The 13,653-nt window shown below is 46.0% G+C and overlaps 1 protein-coding gene across 1 annotated transcript in view; it reads left to right on the top strand.

The window, feature by feature from the left end:
* mapkbp1 (mitogen-activated protein kinase binding protein 1) overlaps nt 1-13,653 on the top strand; it is a 218,912-nt gene that overhangs the window by 166,836 nt on the left and 38,423 nt on the right. Inside the window, exons 12-16 of the mRNA XM_055640984.1 lie at nt 921-1,012; nt 5,272-5,397; nt 7,855-7,925; nt 9,892-10,013; nt 12,707-12,782. Of these exons, the coding sequence (XP_055496959.1) occupies nt 921-1,012; nt 5,272-5,397; nt 7,855-7,925; nt 9,892-10,013; nt 12,707-12,782 (487 nt within the window). The remainder of the gene's footprint in view (nt 1-920; nt 1,013-5,271; nt 5,398-7,854; nt 7,926-9,891; nt 10,014-12,706; nt 12,783-13,653) is intronic.

Below are 13,653 nucleotides of genomic sequence, written 5' to 3'. Positions count from 1 at the left end.
CTTGATGTAAATAGTGCTCATTGTCAAAGGTGGCATTCCTGCAAACTTTGAGTTTTGAAGTACGGAAATCCGATTGTTCAGAAACCACTGACAACACTGAAATGAAATTCCTCACCATGGGAGAAATGGGAACCAGGCCACTGAGGGAGAGTTGTTGGGGTGGATGGATGGTCAAGTAATTGGGGTTAAAATTAAAAATAGAAAAAAGTCTAAATATTGCAGATGCCCCAAATCAGAAGTAAGAACAAAGAATTCTGTAAAGATTCAGCAGGTCAGGCAGGATCTGCGGAAATAGCGTTTCAGTCAGACAACCTTTCCTCAGGACTGGCGGGGAAGGGTGGGGGAGGATTTAGGACTAATGAGCCTTAAATGAGTAGAGGCCAAAGAGGTGTAGAGAGCCATTTCCAGTTATTGCAAAACTCAATTAATCAGCATGTTTAACACTCGGTTGATACCAAATTAGCAGATTTTCAGGACTACAGGATGTTGCTCCAATTAATACTCATAACACTCCTTTAGTTTTTTTTTTTAATAGATGTTATTACATTACATTGGTATGATAAATTTTCCAAAGAACCTGATCATTTTAAAAGGAGCACGTGAAGCATGATCTTCATGGGAACCGGAACACCCAAATCATTGGGATTTTCGACCAATTCGGGTTATCGGAGCTTTACTGTACTGAGGCCCCAGAATGAGCATGTGACATTTAAGAAGCCTGGGATTGAAGTGAATTAGAGAGGGTGTGAAAGTACTGAAAGCACTCACAATCACTTTAAAGGTTTTTGTCAGTGGTAATGCAGGCAGCTTGATGCTTGACTGACGAATACGGTCATCTCGATTGTAGAAACTCAATCATCCATTCATGATGGTGCAGGTTGGGTTGGATTGAAATTCTGGTGTTGCCTTGTTTCTGACAGAGTCCATGATCTCCAGCAGCTCAGAGAGCTCCTTCAAGTCGAGGCTCACGACTCTGAGATTCTGTGTCTTGAATATTCCAAACCTGAAACTGGTGAGAGAACTTTTTAAAAACTTTGTGTTGTCTTGTCATCCATGTCCCATTGGCTTGTGGCTGTGGTGATTGTTGCCTGTGCTCGATGAATGTGAGATTGGTGAAAACCACTGAAGCCTCTTCCTCTCACCCTTCATCCATTGTACGTATATCAGTGAGCATTGGTAACGCAGAGGAGCAGCATCTCATATTTCTCCTGTGCAGCTTACAACCCAGCGGTATGAATATTGATTTCTCTAACTTCAAGTAACTCTTATATTGCCTCTCTCGCCATCCCTCCTCCACCCAAGTCAAACCAACTTCAAAGTCATATTGTTGAGTCTCATTGTACTCGTCCTCAGCTAAACCATGGCTCACAATGGCCTGTCTCCTTTATCATCATAACTTTTTTTGCATATCTTTCATTCATTTGTTCTATACAGTATTTCTCTACATCAGGGGTTGGCAACCTTGTTCTGCATAGGGGCCAGGACGCATGTCTGTGAGCGGATGGCGTGTCACATCTATCACGTGTACACATGGATCCCGCCCCCATCCCGCCTCGGATGGTAGGCATCAAATCACGTGTTCACAGAAGGTGGACAAAAATGCTGGAGAAACTCAACGGGTGAGGCAGCCTCATGCAATCCTTGCATGTCTCACCCGATGAGTTTCTCCAGCATTTTTGCCTACCTTTGATTTTTCCAGCATCTGCAGTTCTTTCTTAAATGTTGTTCACAGAAGGTGCACGGACGTGCCGGCGGCTTTGCGCAGGATGCGGTACAGCCAGAGCTCGGCCGCCCTCGGCACCTGCGGGCCGGATGATTTTGGGTTATGGGCTGCATTCGGCCCGGGGGCCGTAGGTTGCCGACCCCTGCTCTACATCATCGCCTATATTTCTAATTTCCCTTGACCCGAAACGTCATCTATTCCTTTTCTCCGGAGATGCTGTCTAACCCACTGAGTTATTCCAGCTTTTAGTGTCTAGTATTGGTATCTAGTCTTGCAAGCATGTTTAGATCTCCCAATAACTTCTGCTCTCCCTATCTTTGTAATCACTATCTGCACTATAATCCTACCTGATATATGGACTATTTCCACTGTGGCCTTTTGTACATTCGGACTTTTTGATGTTGCACAATTGTCAACCAAGAACCCAAGCATTGGAATTTGGTTCCTTGAACATCAATGTAGCTTCCCCTTTCAAAAGTGCCCAAATGACTCACTCTTTGTTAGATTTTGGTCACTCTTTGTTAGATTAGTGGCTGTACTTCCAGTGTTGTTTGATAATTCTCTATTGAAGCATCGTGTAGTGCTTTATATTCTCATATTTCTTATGACAGTGAAGATCATTTAGCCCATTTAATGCAGAGATGGATAGATTCTCAATTAGTATGAGTGTCTATCTGGGACACATGACAATAACATTTTCTTGACTCTTGACTCTTATGGGGAAAAGGCAGGAGAATGGGGTTTGGAGGGAGAGATAGATCTGCCATGATTTAATGGTGGAGTAGACTTGATGGGCTGAATGGGCTAATTCTGCTCCTATCACTTATGACCTTATGACCATCGAGGCTATGCCAGCTTTCATACCAATGCAATGAATCCACTCCTCCACTTATTTCCCTGCAACCATATTTCACATTTGAAGCAACTCCTCCCTATTCTCCTGCCACGCTCTTAAGGTCCTGTGCCACTTTCACGACCTAATTCAGGACCTTTTTTACTCTTGGACATTTTTCATCATGTTGAAAAAAACGCTCCAACCTACTTGATGCCACGAGTACCTACAACTAGCATCACGACCTACCTATGACCACCAACGACCTCGTGATGACCATGCTGCGAGTATGTCAAGGGCAAACTCGGCAGAGGTCGAGAATGAGGTTGTGAATGTGGGACAGGCCCTTTACTGGGGGTGCTCTTCAGTCACAAATTGGTATTGGCATTGGTTTATCATTGTTATGTGTACTGAGATATAGTGAAACGCTTTTGATTGCATGCTGTCCAGTCAAACCAGATAATACTCTATATGTGATTACAATCCAACCATACACAAGTACAGCAGGTAGAGCAAAGAGAGATCAAAGAGTTGAGCCATCATAGTGGATGATTGTAGATCATCTTTTGAGCCCCCACTGTGGCGCCACAGTATGTTTAGGGCTGTGGGTGGTGCAGTGCTAGAGCCGCTGGATCACAGCTCCAATAATGCCGGTTCAATCCTTACCTTCGGTGCTGTCTGTGTGGAGTTTGCACTCCCTGTGATTTCCTCCCACTTCCTCTTGCATCCCAAAAGACTATGCAGGTTGGTAGTTACTCGGCTGCTGTAAATAGAAACATAGAAACATAGAAAATAGGTGCAGGAGTAGGCCATTCGGCCCTTCAAGCCTGCACCGCCATTCAATATGATCATGGCTGATCATCCAACTCAGTATCCTGTACCTGCCTTCTCTCCATACCCCCTGATCCCTTTAGCCACAAGGGCCACATCTAACTCCCTCTTAAATATAGCCAATGAACTGGCCTCAACTACCTTCTGTGGCAGTGAATTCCAGAGATTCACTACTCTCTGTGTGAAAAATGTTTTTCTCATCTGGGTCCTAAAGGATTTCCCCTTTATCCTTAAACTGTGACCCCTTGTCCTGGACTTCCCTAACAATCTCTTCCTGCATCTAACCTGTCCAACCCCTTAAGAATTTTGTAAGTTTCTATAAGATTCCCCCTCAATCTTCTAAATTCTATCGAGTACAAGCCGAGTCTATCCAGTCTCTCTTCATATGAAATTCCTGACATTCCAGTGTCCTGAGTGTGCAGGTGAGTGGTAGAATCTGGGATAATCTATGGGAATAAGGGGAGAATAAAATGCTTTAGAGGAGGATTAGCGTAAGAATGGGTGCTTGATGGTCAGCATGGATTTGGTAGATCTAAATGCCTGTTTCCATGATTCCATGATTCTCTGTTTAAGAAGGAACTGCAGATGCTGGAAAATCGAAGTTACACAAAAATGCTGGAGAAACTCAGCGGGTGCAGCAGCATCGATGGAGCTGAGGGAGAGGTAGGAAGGGGAGGAGACAGCAAGGGTTAACAGAATTCAAGGACCCAAACAGTCGTTCCAGGTGCGACAGAGGTTCACCTGCACCTCTTCCAACCTCATCTATTGCATCCGCTGCTCAAGATGTCAGCTGATCTATATCAGTGAGATCAAGCATAGGCTTGGCGATCATTTCGCCGAACACCTCCGCTTGGTCCGCATTTACCAACCCGATCTCCCGGTGGCTCAGCACTTCAACTCCCCCTCCCATTCCATATCCGACCTCTCTGTCCTGGGCCTCCTCCATGCCCAGAGTGAGCAACACCGAAAATTGGAGGAACAGCACCTCATATTCTGCTTGGGCAGTCTGCATCCTGGTGGCATGAACGTTGAATTCTCACAATTCTGTTATCCCTTGCTGTCTCCTCCTCTTCCTACCTCTCCCTCAGTCCTTGGACTCCTCCTCCTCCTCTTCCTTTTTCCTTTCTTCTCCCCGCCTCCCCCCACCCCCCATCAGTATGAAGAAGGGTTTTGGCCCGAAACATTGCCTATTTCCTTTGCTCCATAGATGCTGCTGCACTCGCTGAGTTTCTCCAGCATTCTTGTGTACCTTCCATGATTCTCTGATGTCCGGAGGAAACCCACATGGTTGCAGGGGGAACATGCAAACTCCAAATGACCATCAATGGAGGTCAATATTGCATTCGGGCAACTGGAGCTGTAGACACTTTACTATAGGCCACGTCCCCACTCACTTTACTATAGGCCACGTCCCCACCCAAGCCACTGAGGGTGTGGAGGCCAAGTCAGTGTTAATTTTTAATGCAGGGATAGACAAATTCTTGATTAGTACGGGTGTCAAGGGTTATGGGGAGAAGGCAGGGACATGGGATTAAGAGGCCGAGATCAGCCATGATTGAATGGTGGAGTGGACTCGATGGGCCGAATGGCCTAACTCTACTTAAGAACTTGTTAACCACTGTCATCGATACCTGACTGCTTTCAACTGATGATTGGCACAAAATGCTGGAGTAACTCAGCGGGACAGGCAGCATCTCTGAAGAAAAGGAATAGGTGATGTTTTCGGTCGAGACCCTTATTCAGACTGATAACCTCTTCTCCAAAGATGCTGCCTGTCCCGCTGAGTTACTCCAGCACTTTGTCTCTGTCTTCAGTGCAAACCAGCATCTGCAGTTCCTTCCTACACATTTTGTCTGCTTTCAACTCTTTCCTTGGCCACTGACAGGCATGAAGCTGCTGGCAACCGCCAGCCGGGACCGACTGATCCATGTGTTGGACGTGGAAAACGACTACAGCTTGCTCCAGACCTTGGATGAACATTCGTCCTCCATCACAGCCGTCAAGTTTACAGGTACCTGTCTGCGTGCACTGAGTTTGTTCACTGACACAAGGGATGCCGGACAATGGAGCAAAACAAAGCATGCAGATGTCACTCAGCGGGTCACTCAGGAGGATGGAATTATTTGCCACAGAAGGCTGTGGAGGCCATCAATTGATATTTCTAAGGCAAAGATAAATTCATTCTTGATTAGTACGGGTGTCAGGGTTTATGGGTAGAAAGCAGGAGAATGGGGTTAGGAGGGAGAGATTGATCAGCCATGATTGAATGGCAGAGTAGACCTGTTGGGCTAAATGGCCTAATTCTGCTCCTATCACTTATTAGTCCTGCATTGTACATGATAACTGGGACCCGTAGTGGAATGGTCACCTTTGTTGTGCTCTGTTGAGATCCAGTTCCATTGAGGGCCTCAATATATGTTTGTCTTGTATCATTGTTGTCTGAAGAAGGGTCTCGACCCGAAATGTCACCCATTCCTTCTCTCCAGAGATGCTGCCTGTCCCGCTGAGTTACTCCAGCATTTTGTGTGTGTGCCTTCAAAGTTGTGCTTCTTTCCTCATCCCTCTCTGTGATCACGCGGATTTCCTCTGGCGGCTCCAGTTTACTTCTGCTTTTCTAAGGTGGGCAGGTAGGTTATTTGGCTGCTGTAAATTGCCACTAGTTTAGTTTAGAAATACAGCGCGGAAACAGGCCCTTCGGCCTACGGAGTCCACACCAAACCAACGATACCCGCACATTAACGTACACAATTTACACTTATATCAAGCCAATTAACCTACAAATCTTTGGAATGTGGGAGGAAACTGAATATCTCAGAGAAAACCCACGCAGGTCATGGGGAGAACATACAAACTCTGCACGTAGTCAGGATCGAACATGGGTCTCTGGCGCTGCAGGCGCTGTAAGGCAGCAACTCTACCGCTGCACCACTGTGCTGCCCTACACCACACTAGTGTGTAGGTGAGTGGTGGAATCTTGATGGGAGGGTGTTAAGATAGGAAGTCGATGGAACTGTGTCGGAAGGAACTACAGATGCTGGTTTAAATACAAAAAGGTGGAGTAACTCAGCGGGACAGGCAGCTTCTCTGGAGAGAAGGAATGGGTGACGATTTGGGTCAAGTCTGAAGATGGGTCTCGACCCGAAACGTCACCCATTCCTTCCCTCCAAAGATGCTGCCAGCCACGCTGAGTCACTCCAGCTTTTTGTGTCTATCTTAAGTTGATGGAACTGTTGGGCGGTAAATATTGGATTCAATTTTGTTCGTTTTTGATGGTCGGTGCAGATTTACTGGACTTAGTTGCCTGTTTTTATGCCGCATGGCTCTATGATTCTTCCTGACAAGCTGGGCAACAAAGATCAGAATTAAATTAATCCTTGATTATCCTGTAGCTCTTCATCAACATGAGGGAGCTGGCCCTGTACCTATATTATATTTATATTAACTTACTCTAAGTCCTGTTCACTAGCAGTTCTCACCACATTAACTAATGTTGGTTCTCACACAATCAATGCTTTGTTTTGAAATCGCTCCAAGATTCTGCCCATCTCTTTATCTTCCTTCCCCAATAACATTGAATATACAGGACCATTTATTGAGAGTCACCAGAAAATGCGTGAAAACATTAGCAATTCAGGAAGGTTCTCTGGAAAGAGATAAAAAGGTTACTGCTTCAGTTCAGAAGACGGGGCTTGGACCTGAAACCTTAACCCTGTTTACCGTATCTGATAGTTTACAGCACTTTCTGCTCATATTTAAGATTTCCTGCATTTTTTGGTACCTCTGTTGGCACTAATCAGATGTCCAGGGCTGAGTGTGATGTTGTCGCAGAGTTGGATGAAATGTTTGAGCCAGTCCTATCAGGTTTTCCAGTTCAGGAACTGCCTCACATGGGTACAGATGCAGAGTTCTTGCAATAGCTTTGTCTGTTTGAGTGCTGTGCCCTTCCGGGTGTAAAAGGCTGCTGAGTGGGTTGTGCTAAAGCAGTTGAGGTTGGGTGAACCTTTCTGCTTTGTCAGCTTTCTTGCAGTGCTGGAACTTCGGAAAATGCAGTCTCTCTTCCCCTTCTGGGAAACTGGGAACATTAATGGGTCCTGGCCTATCGCATGTGATCATGGTAACACGGTCTCCTTGCCACGGTGATGCAGCGGTAGAGTGGCTGCCTTACAGCGCTTGCAGCGACAGAGACCCCGGTTTTATCCCAACTACGGGTGCTGTCTGTATAGAGTTTGTACGCTCTCCCTGTGACCGCATTGGTTTCCTCCGAGATCTTCGGGTTTCCTCCCACACTCCAAAGGCGTATAGGTTTGTAGGTTAATTGGCTTGGCGTATGTGTGTAAAAAAAAATTGTCCTTAGAACGTGTAGGATAGTGTTAATGTGCGGGGATCGCTGGTCGGTGTGGACTCGGTGGGCTGAGGGGCCTGTTTCCGCACTGTATCTCTAAACTAAACCTTCTATTCTTCTTTGCAGCTAATGGCGGGAGTGTCAGGATGATCACCTGCGGTGCAGACAAGAGCATTTACTTCCGGACAGCACAGAAGGTAACAGATAGCTGCAGTGTATGAATGTATAGTCAGTTACAAACTGGAATCTAATACATAGGTTCAATATAAGTCGAATAATCAACACTTTGGGAGTGAGTTAAAGAAGTTTGGAATCTAATGCAAAGGTTCAGTGTATATAAAATATCATGGGAAAGACACAAAATGCTGGAGTAACTCAACGGGCCAGGCAGTATCTCTGGAGAAAAGGAATGGGTGACGTATTGGGTCGAGACCCTGTGAATGAGTTACAATCTATTATTTAGTCCAGGACTTCAGTACATTTGGAACATAATCAGTACAAAACCTGCATATTCCGTACATAATCAATGTTCGTTAAATAATATACTATATATCATTGAGTTGCAGATTGGAGATGAATCCCAAAGATCAGTGTTCATAGAATAGTTGATACCGTGGGACTGAATTGCAGACTAGTATCTAATCCAGTGCTTTAGTAAATGCAATAATCAGTGTGAGAGTGGAATTCCCCCCTGATTGGTCCACTATCTCGAGTTCTGCCAGACAATGTGTGTAAGAAAGAACTGCACATGTTGGTTTAAATCGAAGGTAGACACAAAATGCTGGAGTAACTCAGCAGGACAGGCAGCATCTTTGGAGAGTAGGACTGGGTGACGTTTCGGGTCGAGACCCTTCTGCAGACTCCAGTTTATTCAGCATCTTTGTTAATTAGATCAAAGGATTACAGATTTTAATATATAGGTGCCTCGTAATCTTCGATAGACACGATAAGGGAATAACGTTTAATGATCGACTGTTTGGCTGGGGACCATCATAAGGTCATAAAGTCATGTGATAGGAGCCGAATTAGGCCATTCGGCCCAACAAGTCTACTCCACCATTCAATTCTGGCTAATCTATCTCTTCCTTCAACCCCATTCTCCCCATAACCCCTGACACCCGTGCTAATCAAGAATCTATCTATCTTTGCCTTAGAAATATCAATTGACGGCCTCCACAGCCTCTGTGGCAAAGAATTCAATCCTCCTGAGTGACCCGTTGAGTACATAGAAACATAAAAAATAGGTGCAGGAGTAGGCCATTCGGCCCTTCGAGCCTGCACCGCCATTCAATATGATCATGGCTGATCATCCAACTCAGTATCCCATCCCTGCCTTCTCTCCATACCCCCTGATCCCTTTAGCCACAAGGGCCGCATCTAACTCCCTCTTAAATATAGCCAATGAACTGGCCTCAACTACCTTCTGTGGCAGAGAATTCCACAGATTCACCACTCTCTGTGTGAAAAATGATTCTCTCATCTCGGTCCTAAAAGACTTCCCTCTTATCCTTAAACTGTGACCGCTAGTTCTGGACTTCCCCGACATCGGGAATAATCTTCCTGCATCTAGCCTGCCCAACCCCTTAAGAATTTTGTAAGTTTCTATAAGATCCCCCCTCAATCTTCTAAATTCTAGTGTGTACGTCTAGCTCCATTGTCCGGCATCCCTTGTGTCAGTGAACAAACTCAGTGCACGCAGACAGGTACCTGTAAACTGGACGGCTGTGATGGAGGACGAATGTCCATCCAAGGTCTGGAGCAAGCTGTAGTCATTTTCCACGTCCAATACACGGATCAGTTGGTCCCGGCTGGCGGATGCCAGCAGCTTCATGCCTGTCGGTGGCCAAGGAAAAAGTTGAAAGCAGACAAAATGTGTAGGAAGGAAGTGCAGATGCTGGTTTACACTGAAGACATCACAAAGTGCTGGAGTAACTCAGCGGGATGGGCAGCATCTCTGGAGAAGAGGTTATCAGTCTGAAGAAGGGTCTCGACCGAAACGTCACCCATTCCTTCTTTCCATAGATGCTGCCTGTCCGGCTGAGTTACTCCAGCACTTTGTGTCTGCCAGACAATGCATCGTCTCCCGATAATGTTCTGTATGTAGATGATGCTCTGTAAGTGTCTGGGTGTTGGAGCTAAACTGTTTGTTTTCATTCCCAACAGACTAACGAAGGCACTCAGTTCACCCGAACTCACCATGTGGTTCGAAAGACGACTTTGTATGACATGGATGTGGATTCTACGCGGAAGTACGCTGCCGTTGGATGCCAGGACCGGAGCATTCGGTGAGTGAGTACTGGTGTTGCCACTGACATACAGCTCCCGGTTATATGCCTTGTCTCCTGTCTCTCGAGGTTGAGAATGACTTTCTTCTACTAATTCTGTGTGTTCTGAGATGGCTGGTGAGGCTGATGTGGGATCACAGTGGCACAGCGGTAGTTCTGCTGCCTCACCACATCAGAAACCCGATTCCGATCCGGACCACAGGTACTGCCTGTGCGGAGTTTGTATGTTCTCCCTGTGACCACGTGAGTTTTGCCCAAGTACTCCGGTATCCTCCCATATCCCATTCGGCCCATCAAGTCTACTCCGCCATTCAATCATGGCTGATCTATCTCTCCTAACCCCATTCTCCTGCCTTCTCCCCATAACTACTGACACCCGTACAAATCAAGAATCTATTTGTCTCTGCCTTAAAAATATCTACTGTCTTGACCTCCAGATTCACCACCCTCTGACTAAATACATTTCTCTTCATTTCCTTCCTAAAAGAATGTCCTTTAATTCTGAGGCTATGACCTCTAGTCTTATACTTTCCCACTAGTGGAAACATCCTCTCCACATCCACTCTATCCAAGCCTTTCACTATTCTGTAAGTTTCTGTAAACTCCAGCGGGTGCAGGCCCAGTGCCGTCAAACGCTCATCATAGGTTAACCTACTCATTCCTGGGATCATTTGCGTGTTTTTGTCTGTTAATTGGTTTCTGTAAATCACCCCTGGTGTGTAATGTGAAAGTGAGATACATAGAAAAAGTGACAGGTGATCGATGGTCGGCATGGACAGGGTGGGCCGAAAAGCTTGTTTCCACTGTTGTTTCTCTAAACTAAACTAAACCCAGACTCTGCCACAGGCTGGACAGGAGGTTCGGAGCAGGATCGAACCCTGCGCTGTAAGGCAGCAACTTTACCACTGCGCCACCGTGCCGCCGTTAGAGTGGGTTTTGCAGAGACAGCAGTGAAGCACTCTTCAAACACCACAGCATTAGCATAAAATTATCACAGCTTACATATCTCACTATAAAGCTCTGTTATCCCCATACATCTCACTGTAAAATTGTGGTGAAACACACATTCTTCACTTGAATACATACATCTCCACAGCAAAATACCCCACCACATTGTTACCCACTGATATAACTTACATCCACTGATGTAACACTCTGATAACCCTCCCCACAACTCAATCACACTTATATTTTCAACACCACATCTGGCATCGCCAGCGACTCCCTCTTCCTCGACTCCCCGGTCTTCAGGGCTGAGTTCAAGGTTTAAAGGTCAGTTTATTGTCACATGTACCAATTAAGGAACAGTGACATTTGTGTTACCATACAGCCATACTAAGTGAAAGCAACAAGACACACAACCACATTCCTCACTGTAATTGAAGGCAATAAAGTTCAATCTTCTTCCTCTTTGTTCTCCCGCGGTCGGGGTAGTCAAACCATCTGCAGTCGGGGCGATCAAAGTCCCCGCAGCCGACGAAACTCCCACGCCGGGGCGGTTGAAACTCTCTCTGCGCGGCATGAGCTCCCGAGTCGGCCTCTTCTTACCAGAGACCACGGGCTTCACCATGTTAAAGTCCACAGGTTGGAGCTTCGATCCCCGGCAAAAGGATCGCAAGCTCACCGGTGTTAAAGTCCCGCACACCCGTCGGTCTCCAGGAAAGGCCGCCAATTCCACGATGTTAGGCCGCAGTGGGGACAGAGATACAGTACGGAAAAAAATCGCACCTCCTTCGAGGTAAAAGATTGAAAAAAAGTTTCCCCCCTTCTCCCCCCGACATAAAACAAACCAAGGAACACTAAAACATACTTTTTAACACATACTAAATATAACAAAAAGAAGAAAGGACAGACAGACTATTGGCGAGGTAGCCAATGCAGGTGGCGCCACCCAGTGTATGCAGTGTATTCAGTGGCTTAGGTCATGTTCATAAATGATAGGAGCAGAATTAGGCCATTCGGCCCATCAGGTCTACTCCGCCATTCAATCATGGCTGATCGATCTCTTTCACCTAACCCCATTCTCCTGCATTCCCCGCATAACCTCTGACACCCGTACTAATCACGAATCTATCTCTGACTTTAAAATATCCATTGACGGCCTCCACAGCCTTCTATGACAAAGAATCAGTACACCCCAACTTTTCTCTGTAATAATTAGTACTGTTTGTACTGACATTGTATTATCTTTCACCATAACACTCAAGAATACTGCAAACCTCTGAAAATAAAACTGATGTTTTGCACGTATTTGAAACTGAGGTATTCTACACCTGTTTCGGAAGGAACTGCAGATGCTGGTTTAAACCGAAAATAGACACAAAAGGTTGGAGTAACTTAGTGGGTGAGATAGCATCTCTGGAGAAAAGGAATAGGTGATATTTTGGTCGAGGCCCTTCTTCAGACTAGAAGGATCTCGACCTAAAACGTCACGCATTCCTTTTCTCCAGAGATGTTGTCTGACCCGCTGAGTTACTCCAGCTTTTTGTGCCTATCCTTTACAATGTAGCTTTACATGGAGTATGCCACACCACTCACCACATTCCCAAATGAACAGACTAAATCCACAGACTGAACAACAATGTGTTATGGAAGTTTTACATTGGCCTTACTTTGATTTAAACACTTGAACAATTTACACATGTGTAAATGTCTCGATTGTTCTCTCTCCATCTACGCCTACTGCCCTGCAGAATATTTAACATTAACAATGGGAAACAGAAGAAGCTCTACAAGGGATCTCAAGGAGAAGATGGAACGTTGATTAAGGTGAGTGCTCTTGGATCAGTGCTGCTTTCAAAAGCAGTGGTCCTTCTATCCATGCAGATCCTTCCCACACAGACCATTCTTTGCCACAACATCCTGCCCCCCTCTCACCTCGCTTCTTCCCACCCACTCCCCACTTCATCTGTCCCTCTCCCATCCCCCCTCCCACCCCTTCCACTGCTCTCATCTGCCCACAGCACACACCTCCCTTTATGGACCCCATACTCTAGATTCCTTTCCAACACATTCCATCATTTGCAGTCCCTCCACCAAGCATGCCCGCACCTCTGTTGTTATCTCCATCTCTCTCTCCCCCAACTAACACCATCCAACAGTCCACCCCTTCTATCACTGGCCAGCTGTTTCCCCACCACGCACTGCTTTATACTGGATATCTCCTCTCCATGCATGTAGGAAGTGAACTGCAGATGCTGGTTTACACCAAGGATAGACACAAAATGCTGGAGTAACTCAGCGGGACAGACAGCATCTCTGGAGAGAAGGAATGGGTAACGTTTTGGGTCGAGACCCTTCTTCAGACTGAAACGTCACCCATTTCTTCTCTGCTGACTGTCTTGCTGAGTTACTTCAGCGTTTTGTGTCTATTCCCTCTCTCTTGTGTCTATCTGACCCTTTCTTTACTTCAATGACTCTTCTCTCTCTGCTCTGTGACTATCTCTCTATTGTCTAACTTTCTCTCTCTCTGTACTGACATTCTCCCCACTAATGGCTCTCTGTCTACTGACCAACTCTCTCTCTCTCTCTCTCTGTGTGCTGACTGACCCTTTCTCTACTGACAGACACCTCTCTCTACTCTCTCGCTGTGTTGACCAACCCTGTCTCTCTGCTGTCTGATCCTCTCTCTGCACTGACT

The sequence above is a fragment of the Leucoraja erinacea genome, chromosome 9, assembly GCF_028641065.1.
Source record: "Leucoraja erinacea ecotype New England chromosome 9, Leri_hhj_1, whole genome shotgun sequence".
In the NCBI taxonomy this organism is placed as follows: Eukaryota; Metazoa; Chordata; class Chondrichthyes; order Rajiformes; family Rajidae; genus Leucoraja; species Leucoraja erinaceus.
The sequence above is the reverse complement of the archived record's forward strand: the minus strand, read 5'-3'. Positions and strand labels throughout refer to the sequence as shown.